The sequence below is a fragment of the Eutrema salsugineum genome, unplaced genomic scaffold (assembly GCF_000478725.1).
Source record: "Eutrema salsugineum unplaced genomic scaffold, Eutsalg1_0 scaffold_5, whole genome shotgun sequence".
NCBI classification, from domain to species: Eukaryota; Viridiplantae; Streptophyta; class Magnoliopsida; order Brassicales; family Brassicaceae; genus Eutrema; species Eutrema salsugineum.
Window position 1 is genome coordinate 4,891,571 of NW_006256612.1, and position 10,956 is coordinate 4,902,526.

A 10,956-nucleotide genomic window follows, 5' to 3' on the forward strand; every position below is an offset into this window, starting at 1 on the left:
GGTACTCATTATAGAAAAACAATCTTTATTCTAAACAACATATATATAAGATTTTAGTTATGTAGGCATAAAATTTACAATTAAATCAAAGAACTTTTAGGAGCTAAAATTAACAGGAAGTGAAAAATACCGTTTGAGAGTGTTAAGAAAACATGATGTACAGCAACTATTGATTCATCATCTACTTCCGGTCGGATTTGAAGGCGATCTGTCTCTGCGTCGTGTTCTTGGGATGATCAGAGGTCTGCAACAAACCAAAGCGAAAACCAATTCCGTAATGAACAGACTCATGCTGATCCAGACGAACAAAGTTTTCCTCCATTTCCAAATAACTTTTTTGAAGAAAGGAAGATCCGATTCAAGCGATAAGGACGCGTCGTACAGCTCTGGAATACCTGCTCCTGGTCGAAACTCCGCTCGTTGCTCGATCATTATCTTTAAACAAGCAGTGGGAATGTCCTTTTCAGCAAAGCCTTTCAGCTTCAAACTCAAGGTTTGGATCTCAGAGACATATCCGGTCACTAACGGAACCACTTTGAAGAATGTCTGAACAAGACGGATAGGCTCGCTCCTGAATCTTAACATGCAAGGACGCCTTATACTAGCTTGCGTTTGACCATCCGCAGATAAGAAATCCACCCGAACCTTCAACAAACACATAATTCAATATCAAAATGGATGAGGAAGCATAACTCTATGTAGTGGATTTCCTAATTATTCAAAATGAATACGCACTATAATTTGTGTTCTTCATCTTCTGCATAGCTTTGTGATAACATCGGAGACAATTCTCAAACATGATCATAAAAGCCAGAGTAAATGCAACTTAAAGCCAATACCTGAAACATGCCGAGATTTTTATTGTAGGCAGACTCAGGTAACGTCATCGAAAGAGTGATCTCTAACTTGTGGTCTCGAGGAATAGCTCGCAATGCCCTGATCTTCAACATCTCATTACTTTCTATGCAGCTTCCATCACAAGCAACACCAGCACACGAGGTTATGGGCACATATGCTTCTGGACTATTCTTGGTGTAATCGAAATTCAAAATCTCCTTGACTACGTATGGTTTATCGGCTACACGGTTTATCATAAAACCACCAAGCATAAGCGCCAATATCAGCAAGCCAAACAACACAATGCCTACATAAACAGCCCAGAACAAACCAGATCCAAACTTGCACGCAATATTCAACATTCGTTTGGTGTCTTTTAACCAACTCAGCTTAAACGTTCCCAGAATCATATCACTAATCTCTGCAACTCCTGTCGTTAAAAAGCGTTTGCCAAGCCTAAATGTGCTAAAAGGATCAAAAAAGAAGAGAAAGCACCAATTGAGTAGCCATGGAGGAAACTTGAGAAAGCTAATCATCAAACTGACTTGAAATTCGATTGCTTTGAACACTAGCCCAGCCAAAAACCCAAGGAGAGACCAATCTGTCGAATTTGGTTCTAGGAGCTGCGTTGCTGGTCCCGCGTAGTCGTCTTCTCGATCATCAATCACGGTGGACACCGTTGATTCTTCGGTTTTCTCTCCGCTCGAGCTATTCCCTTCCTGAAACGGGTCAACCCGGTCCCGACCCGAATCAGTTACATCCATGTCTACAATCACAACCATGTCGTTTTCTTTTTCTGCGGATACTTCAATTAGGCCATCGCTTGATTCAATTACGTCGCTTTCTTTCTCGATTACTTCGAAATCCTCCTTAAGCCCGTCGCTTTTTTCCACATAGCTCGATTTCTCACCGATTTCAAATCCATTGGAGGAGGAAGAAGACGGCTCCGTTCCTACATCGGAAGATATCGGATTCCGGCGAGTTGCTGACCTTCTGCGCCGGAGACTCGCGGCGGAGGTATTACCCGAGAGAGACGAATGCTGACGGATCTGCGGCAAGCAATCGTAATAAAATTCGTCTGGTGCGTCGAGGAATGGACGGACTTCCTCGTCCTCGTCGGGGATGCTAGGGTTTGATGAGGAGTCCATTTGATCATAACCCAGAAGAAGAAGAAGAAGAAGAGATTGCGGAAGTCGTGCCGTCGTGGGTTTCAAAGCATCGGTGACGAGAAGCGTGATAGCTGATAAATGGCGTGACCGACCAATATCTCTATTTAGTTATTTATTTATCGGCGGGATCGTATTACGTCATATATATGTATACTCTTGCAGTCGATAACCGGATCGGGCCATTAAACCGGACTATTTGATAACCGGAGTTAAATTGTTAATCAAACCTTTGGACAACCCGCTATGTAACTACAGTTTCGGTGCAGATTCGGACACGAACTACTATATGATTTGGTCAGATCCTACCCGATTTTTTGTTGTCAAAGCAAATGTTGGGAATTTTTCTACAAAATATTGGAAATAGAGAACCAAACCCTCTGAGTAGAGAAGGTGAAGACGCCATGTTCAGATCGATCTGAAGAGTCCGATTATTGTGTCATGTCATGTTATCAATTTAAAATAGAGTTTAAAATACTTTAAAAGCCATTTAGCAAACAACAAAAAATAACATCAATTCTAGTTTTCTTTTAGTTCAATTAGTTGAAAATCAAATATAAACAGAATATGTCGTATATTGTTTTGTATTGTTTATATTGACAATGTGTTATCTGGATTTCATCTCTGCACATTATTAAAAAAAAAAATGAAAACAACATGTAAGTAACTGTTTAAAAGTGAGCATCGGGTAATGTTCTCAGAACCATCGGGACCAGCCGGTTCAACCGGTGAACCTGAGACTTCACCACTAATTCGATAATTGTAGTAACGAAAAAGCGTGCCGTTAACCCACAACAACAAGGAATAGTTGAACCTCCCGGGTGACTTTCAAGTTTCAACACATTGACAAAATATGATTTGAACATTTATTTTAGAAACCTTTTTACAGTATCGAGAAAATTTGATTTTAGCACTTTCGTAGTAAGATATACTCTTATTTTACTTTTACTTATATCTTTCTCATAGTTTTGTTACTACTTTGTGTGTACTTGCAATGATTGAATTTCTTTTACTTATTGACTGACTACTGAACAATTTTTTTTTGTTTATCTAGTAGATTTTATTAAATTTAAAGTCACATATTATACAATTTTTTTACATAAATCAAAAATAGTATTTTATCTGGCTAAAAAGAGGAAGGGTTGATTTCTCTAAACAGATAAAATACTATTTTTGATTCATGTGCAAGTGGATGAATTTTTTCACCTGTTGTGGGGTCAGTGCTTTTTTCTCTGTGGGTCTTTTTCTCTCTGTAATTTCAAAATTTGACCAATAATCGACGGTTGTAAGAAAAAAATTGACTTGTAGTTAATAAAAGAAAAAGAAAAACCGGAAAAACGAAGGGAGGAAAAACACTGTTCGTATTCTATGTAGATTAGTCATAATTCGACCAAAAAGCACTAATCAATCATCATCAATCATCACTCTTTGCCAAACCAACCCAGAAACTTCAGATCTTTCCATACGATTTATCATTCTCGACGAGACCTCGATATACGTCTCTCATCTGCCTTTTCACCAGAGATTTTATTGTTGTTGTTACATCTCTGAATCAAATGTTTGCCGAGAAGAAGAAGAAGAAGAAGGATGTTCATGTCTTTGCATTTTCTGTTTTTGCGATTATTTGCTTCAAATTTCACAGTATAAATGCTATCAATTTACCGCAAGATGAAGGTGGGTTCCAAGTTAGTTCCTTTCTTTTTTTTTTTTTTTTATTGAACTTTCTATTCATTGTCACCCTTTCCTTTTTGGATTCTGGCTTTGCAGATTTTTAATTTTTTTTTTTGGCAGAATTTGTGCCCTTTTGTTATTCATTAAGTTTCCTTATATGAGAAAGTTTTTGGATTTTCATTATTGTGCAACAATCCGTAGGAAATGGAACTTTTTTTATTGGATACCGGAATTCCCTTTTTGTGGGGACGTTGGGTTTTTTTTTTTGGTTCCAAAATCTGCAGGCGTTGATTTGGTGATTAGGTCAATTTGCGTTTATTTAAATCATCTTTTTGATTGATTTTTGTTTGCATTCTCTTGACCGTTGAGTTTCCTTGAGAAAGGACTTGTCATATCTCAGTCTTAATGAAGTCTTCCATACGATGATGACAATCTTGAGTCAAGTAAAAAAGACAGTTTCTTTAAAGATCCTTATAAATTGTTGAAGCAATCATATAGCTTTGGTGTGATATACATTGTTCATCTTGCTTTCAATTCATGTCACGTTCATGATGAATGGTCTCTACTGGTTGTATATAGGCCAAGCGTATATAATCTTTGTCTTTACTCAAGTAATGTCACTGATGTAGTATGCTGTTTGCTTTCTGTGCCTGCTCCATAGTCGATGCTCTGCAGCAAATCGCTACCACATTGGGCTCGAGGTACTGGATATTTGATCCTAAAGCTTGTAAGGTCGAAAAGGTGGGGCTTACAGAAACTCCTTCTCCGACAGCTAAGCAAGAAGTTGAGTGTGAATGCAGTCCCAAGGACGAAAATGATTGTCATGTTGTGAAAATGTAAAGAATCCTCTAGCACTCTTCATAACTTTCTCAATTATCCTTGATTGTCTTTTCCACTTGTAGGCATTATGGTTCTATTCGTGTTTGGTCGTTGCACTGTTGATCAGTGAATAGATGCTAGAGTCAATCGTCGAGTTTATTTTTGGTGCATCTTCTTCGTCTTAGTGTCCCATATGCACAATGCCTAAAATTTGTGGTGATCTAAATAGCAAAGAAGAAGATTGGTTTATCTAATCACTTTGAAACTATGAAGTTTGAATACATGAAATCCTTATGAGATATATATCTGTTGTCTTTGACTTGTTCTTTAGTGCATTTAAGGATCATAATCTTCCAGGAACTCTTCCTCCTCAAATAATTAAGCTTCGCTACCTCCGTGAGATGTAAGTTCTCTAATAAAGTATCTCAAACTTGCTTTAGACTAAAAGAAGGCAATTTTTTACCAATTCTGAGCAGGTAAAAACTGCTAATTTTGACCACCGTTTCTTGCTATATTTTAGTGACTTGGCCTACAACTACCTCAATGGAAGCATACCTCTTGAATGGGCTTCAACAAATTTAACTTTTATGTAAGAATATTCCCTGTTATGTTTTCGTTTTAGTGTCTAAATGCTCTTGTAACAGTAACGGAATGTCTCCACAGCTCTCTTCTTGTGAATCGGTTGTCAGGGGAAATTCCAAAAGAGTTGGCAAACATTACTTCACTAACATACTTGTAAGTTTCGAACATCGGTCAACTCCTCTTTGTTCTGTAAATTGGTTTGTTGTTTATGTAAGATGAAAAGCTCAGGTATGAATTATCCTTTTAAGTTTAGTTAAAATATTACACCTTTGACCTCTTGAAACTTGCACACTATTAGCCTTTCCTGAACAGGAACCAGTTAAAGTTGTAGCATTCTCTATGGCAGTTCTGTTATATTATTGCTGTTCTTGTATAGGGATCTCGAGTCAAATGCGTTTTCTGGAACCATTCCTCAGGAGCTTGGGAACTTAGTAAACTTGCAAACACTGTGAGAGTTTCTAATTCCTTTTCCGTTTCTTTGTTTCTTTTATTGTGACCATGTTTTGAGCACACGGTGTGTTTCTGAAGAATGAGATTTTTCTGTGGGGGATCATTTCTTACAGGTTGCTTTCCTCCAACAAGTTGACGGGAAACTTGCCAGCTTCATTATCTAAACTACAGGATATGACAGACTTGTAAAACTTTTGTTCTGTTTTCTCGTAACTTAACTACTTAGTATGTTGGTCTCGTTTGCTCATCTGCTGCTTGGTTTTACACAAATGCAGCAGAATCAACGATCTACAGCTCAGTGGAACGATACCTAGTTACATACAAAATTGGACGGATCTCAAGAGACTGTAAAATCCTTCTCTTTAAACTCTTTCTTTGTTTATCTATTTAGTACTCAGTGATGGAGTTCTGTCTATTGCTTGTAGCGAAATGATTGCATCTGGTCTCACTGGTCCAATCCCATCGGCCATTTCGGTTCTGAACAATCTTTCTAATCTGTGAGAAGACATAACTCTTTTGACGTCATTTTTTTTTTATCTCCATAAACTTAGTTTTTTTTCTTCTATAGTACGCTTACATTACAATGACCAATCGTTTTCAGGAGGATCAGTGACATAGGCGGACCAGTCCAACCATTTCCTTCGTTGAAGAACTCTACAGGTTTTTCTAAGATGTAAGTTATATCTGTTATCTGCCTTCTTGAAGCTGTTCCCATCCATCTCCTATTCTATTTAATATTTTTGTTGATTTTACGTTGTAGAATACTGAAGAATTGTAACCTTTCTGGAAAAATTCCTACCTATCTTTCAGATTTGCAGAATCTGGAGACACTGTAAGCATGTCTTTTCCGACAATTTTTTTATCAATTCTCATTCTCATTGGTTCCCAACGAGCTCTGTTTCACATTAATCAATGACGGAGATTGATTCATTCTTATAACGTTTGTGGATAGGGATTTGAGTTTTAACAAGTTGGTTGGTGGAATTCCGACGTTTGCACAGGCAGAAAAGTTACGGTTTATGTAAGTGAGAAGATTCTACTGTCACAGAGATCTTAAATGTTCTGTCTTACTTTGACTTAGAATTGTTAGCTGGCTTTTTTTTTTTTGCAGAATTTTGGCCGGAAATATGCTCGAGGAAGAACCTCCAGATGAATTACTAAGGGATGGAATCACTTTGTATGTATATATCTGGATTTTTCAAATTGCATTTAACATTGCTTTCTCAGAAGAATATGAATACAGGTTTTGTGTCTCATTACATATCCATTTTTTATGTCAATTCACTTGTTGCTGCAGAGATCTTTCTTATAATAACCTCAAGTGGCAGAGTCCTGAAAGTCGTTCTTGTCGGCCAAACATGTGAGGATATTGTCATGTTTTCTTCTTTGACGTTTTTTGTTGACATAATTGGCATTTTAACGTATGTTATGATTTATTCGTATTTTCTTGTTATAGGAATCTGAATCTAAACTTGTTTCAGAGCACTTCGACAAAAAAATCGTAAGGTCCTTTCTTTTGGTCATCTTTAGCATCTAGATTCCGTGCTTGTAGCTTAAAATGTTTGTACTTTTCAAAAACAAATTCCACAGTTTGATACAGATATACAATTCCCAATTGATGTTTTTGTAGGAGCAAGTTTCTTCCGTGCATCAATGATTTCAAATGTCCTCGATGTAAGTACACTTACCTACTCAACTGTGTCGCCAAATCACATAGGACTAGTGATGGTAGATCGTTTCACAATATTCTCACGTCAATATTGCTATTTCCTGTCTTGTTATCATTGTTGATGCATAAAGTTCACTCGTTTATTCACTCTCATTTATACAATATGGTTTATCTGGCAGATTCTAGCTGCCTCCATGTGAACTGTGGTGGAAGTGATCTAACAGTAAAGGAAAAGAAAAGCAAAATCTTATATGAAGGAGATGGAGAGGCTGAAGGTGGTGCTGCTAAGTATTTTTTGAAGCCTAATAATGCTTATTGGGGATTCAGCAGCACAGGGGACTACATGGACGACAACAATTTCCAAAACACAAGATTCTCCGTGTTTGTCCCCTCATCTAACCTGTCTGAACTATACAAAACAGCAAGAATGGCTCCAGTATCTCTCACTTACTTCCATGCCTGCTTGGAAAACGGAAAATACACTGTAAATCTAGACTTTGCTGAGTTGCGGTTCACAAATGATGAAACCTATAGCCGGCTTGGGAGGCGTGTCTTCGACATTTACATTCAGGTTAGCTTTTGCTTAAAAGCTGCTTTGGATGCAATTAGCTTATTTTTTGGTCTTCTCTTTTTTTAAGCCCTCTTTTCTGCAGGAGAAATTAGTGGCCAAGGACTTCAATATCATGGATGAAGCAAAGGGTGCTCAAAAACCTATAACCAAATCATTTATGGTCAATGTGACAAACCACTTTTTAGCCATCCGGTTGGGTTGGGCCGGTAAAGGAACTACCAGGATTCCCAATAGAGGGGTTTACGGTCCTCTCATATCGGCTATTTCCATACTTTCAGGTAGCTTTCTTATTATAAAAGAAAGGATGTGTGCATCTGATTTTGTATGCATTTTGAACTCTTTTCTCACCACAGTAGTTTCTCTTAATACTAATACTTTCAATGTACAGATTCTAAGCCGTGCACACCCCCTGCAAGTGGATTGAGCTTGGGAGCATATATTGCAATTGGAGTTGGAGCCCCATTTCTTATTATCTCTATACTGGGACTTCTGTGGTTTTGTGGCTGCCTTCCAAGATGTTGGCAGCGGCGAAAAGGTGATCTTTACTTTAATTTTTCATTCTCTTTTTGCATTTGATTATATATACCACACTGCTTCTCTTGAAGTCTGAGTCCAAGATGCTAGTAGCTAACTTGCAGGTTATGTTCATCCGAAAGATGGACACATTGTACATTTAAGCAAGTAAGAACATGAAGAAAGTGTTTCTTGGTTTACTGATTCTGAGTTTTTTTTCCCACAGATCCATATGAGGAAGAGTTGCCATCTGGAACTTTTACGTTAAGGCAAATCAAGTTTGCCACGGATGACTTCAATCCGAACAACAAGATCGGAGAAGGTGGTTTTGGTCCTGTATTTAAGGTAAAGGTCACGGGTGAGATGAATCTTGGGTTATATGAAGATGACTCTTGTTCTTGCTGATATAAATTCTCATTTGCAGGGTGTGTTATCAGATGGAAGAGTTGTAGCAGTTAAGCAGCTCTCATCTAAATCGAGACAAGGGAACCGAGAATTTCTAAACGAGATTGGTGCAATTTCTTGTCTTCAACATCAAAACCTCGTCAAGCTTCATGGCTTCTGCGTTGAGCGGGCTCAGCTGTTGCTGGTGTATGAATACATGGAAAATAACAGCTTAGCACAAGCGCTATTCAGTGAGTTTTATTTATTTATTTGTGTTTGAACATATGGCTAATGAAAGCTTTTTGATGAATGTGATGGCTTTTGCAATTTATAGGTCCAAAGCATAAACAGATTCCAATGGACTGGCCTACTAGGTTCAAGATTTGCTGTGGAATTGCAAAGGGTCTTGCGTTTCTCCATGAGGAATCACCGTTGAAGTTTGTACACAGAGACATCAAGGCCACAAATATTTTGTTGGACAAGGATTTAAATCCTAAGATATCTGATTTCGGCTTGGCTAGGCTAGATGAAGCGGAGAATACACACATCAGCACTAAAGTCGCTGGGACAATGTGAGCCCCGAGCCCGTCTTATCTTTTCTTTACCATTAATCGTTTTCTTTACAAGTTACTGTTTGTTTGTTAAACGGAAAGAAACATGTGAACCTCTGCAGAGGATATATGGCACCTGAATACGCACTGTGGGGTTACCTAACTTTCAAAGCAGATGTCTACAGCTTTGGTGTTTTGGTTCTAGAGATCGTCGCTGGCATCACCAACAGTAATTTCATGGCGGCAGGAGATTCTGTCTGCCTCTTGGAATTTGTAATATGATCTGATCCCAAGTTTCAGTTGCTTATGAACTTACAAAACCGAAAAGCGATTTTCTTGATAAACCCTTTGTTGCTGTATATATATCTGCAGGCTTCTCAGTGTGAAGAATCAGGGCACTTGTTGCAAGTTGTTGATGAGAGATTGAGGCCAGAAGTGAACAAAGAAGAAGCAGAAGCGGTTATAAAAGTGGCTCTTGTGTGCACAAGCGCTTCTCCAACAGATCGACCTATAATGTCAGAGGTCGTTGCTATGCTTGAAGGTCTGTATCCAGTGCCGGAACCAACCCCAGGATCAAGCAGGAAGTCAGGGGATATAAGGTTTAAGGCGTTTAAAGATTTAAGGATGGGCATGGAGAACAACAGTAAGACACAGTATTCTGTTAACAGTTATCCTCCTCCTTCTTCTTCTACTCATGAAGTTGGACAAGAAAGAAAGAAAGAATAGTCAAGGACTTGAAGAGATTTCTAATTCTTTTCCTCTCTAGTCTTGTAAACTTATCTGACTATTAATCTTGTAAATTTTTTTTTGATTTTATTACACGATTAGTCATTTACAGTAGTATGTAATCTTTTTTGTATCTATGTTAAAGCTTTGGTTAGTTGGGGACTGAGTGTTGCAGAAAATCAAACTCAAAAGATATGAAGCCTTTTCTACATCAAGAGAAATGAGTAACGTTATTTGTTTTTTTAACATAAAAGGAAAGATAGGCAGTGAGATATTTAATTTTAAAACCATTCAGTTTGCTATTATTAAAACCATAATATTATTTGATAGGCTGGATATGTGAAATGACCTGTACGTATAAGCAATGAAATTTCGTCTTCATACATTTTTAAGGATTAGCTTCCTCTATGGAACTATTGTCTATAATACTCTACTTAGAAGGATTAGTTGACTTACCAAGAAAAGGACCAAATTGACTTGAGTCCGTATAGTACTTTAGTACCTGTTGCATGAAAACCATAAAATACTTGTAAGAGAGAATCAACTCTAAACTAATATGGAGTGAAGTAATTTTTATTCCAACTAGTTCTTGGATCCAAGCAAAAGTACAAGTCAACCACCAAGAAGGCTGATTAACAATTGAACATATTAAACAAGTAGTTCAAGTGTTAACATAAGAAATTACATGTAAAATTCAATTCAAGAGTATTCATCACACAACTGATCAACTCCTCCAGTTTTCATGTGTTGACAATTAGGACTCAAGAACTAAAAATTAGAGTTTTTTTTAATCCAAGGTTTTGCTGAAGTGGTGAAAATGATGCTTTTAAGAATCATGAAATCTCACTAGTGCTAGACATGTTCTCCTAGTAGTTCTAAAAGTAAAATACTAAAATGAAAACGAAAAGGGTGAATAAACCTCATTCTAATAGTTCTGCGCATATTGTACATAAATCAAAACAGAGAGACTGGGATTGTAATTTAACAAAAGTGAGACATCTCCCGGCTTTAACAAGC

General features: G+C 37.5%; 2 protein-coding genes across 3 annotated transcripts; one reads left to right on the plus strand and one right to left on the minus strand.

Moving 5' to 3' along the window:
- Window positions 1-16: 16 nt before the first annotated feature.
- On the minus strand, window positions 17-2,090 carry LOC18992127 (seipin-2). Its single transcript, XM_006415486.2, has 2 exons — window positions 840-2,090; window positions 17-645 (listed from the first exon to the last, which is right to left on the minus strand). The coding sequence occupies exons 1-2, from the start codon at window positions 1,983-1,985 to the stop codon at window positions 178-180; spliced, it is 1,614 nt and encodes a 537-aa protein (XP_006415549.1). The 5' UTR covers window positions 1,986-2,090; the 3' UTR covers window positions 17-177.
- A 1,327-nt stretch (window positions 2,091-3,417) lies between these two features.
- Window positions 3,418-10,093, plus strand: LOC18992128 (probable LRR receptor-like serine/threonine-protein kinase RFK1). 2 transcript variants are annotated; one of them, XM_006415487.2, is made up of 24 exons: window positions 3,418-3,677; window positions 4,336-4,510; window positions 4,825-4,896; window positions 5,014-5,082; window positions 5,157-5,228; window positions 5,452-5,523; window positions 5,639-5,710; window positions 5,801-5,872; window positions 5,951-6,022; window positions 6,127-6,198; window positions 6,286-6,357; window positions 6,478-6,546; window positions 6,637-6,702; window positions 6,823-6,885; window positions 6,982-7,026; window positions 7,156-7,199; window positions 7,374-7,765; window positions 7,848-8,043; window positions 8,154-8,300; window positions 8,505-8,623; window positions 8,703-8,913; window positions 8,997-9,234; window positions 9,336-9,486; window positions 9,586-10,093. In XM_006415487.2, exons 1-24 carry the CDS (start codon window positions 3,560-3,562, stop codon window positions 9,937-9,939), a joined length of 3,033 nt encoding a protein of 1,010 aa, XP_006415550.1. In that variant the 5' UTR covers window positions 3,418-3,559; the 3' UTR covers window positions 9,940-10,093. The 2 variants fall into 2 exon arrangements, with proteins under 2 accessions (XP_006415550.1, XP_024008635.1); XM_024152867.1 differs by having other exon boundaries at window positions 5,804-5,872.
- The last annotated feature ends 863 nt before the right edge of the window (window positions 10,094-10,956 follow it).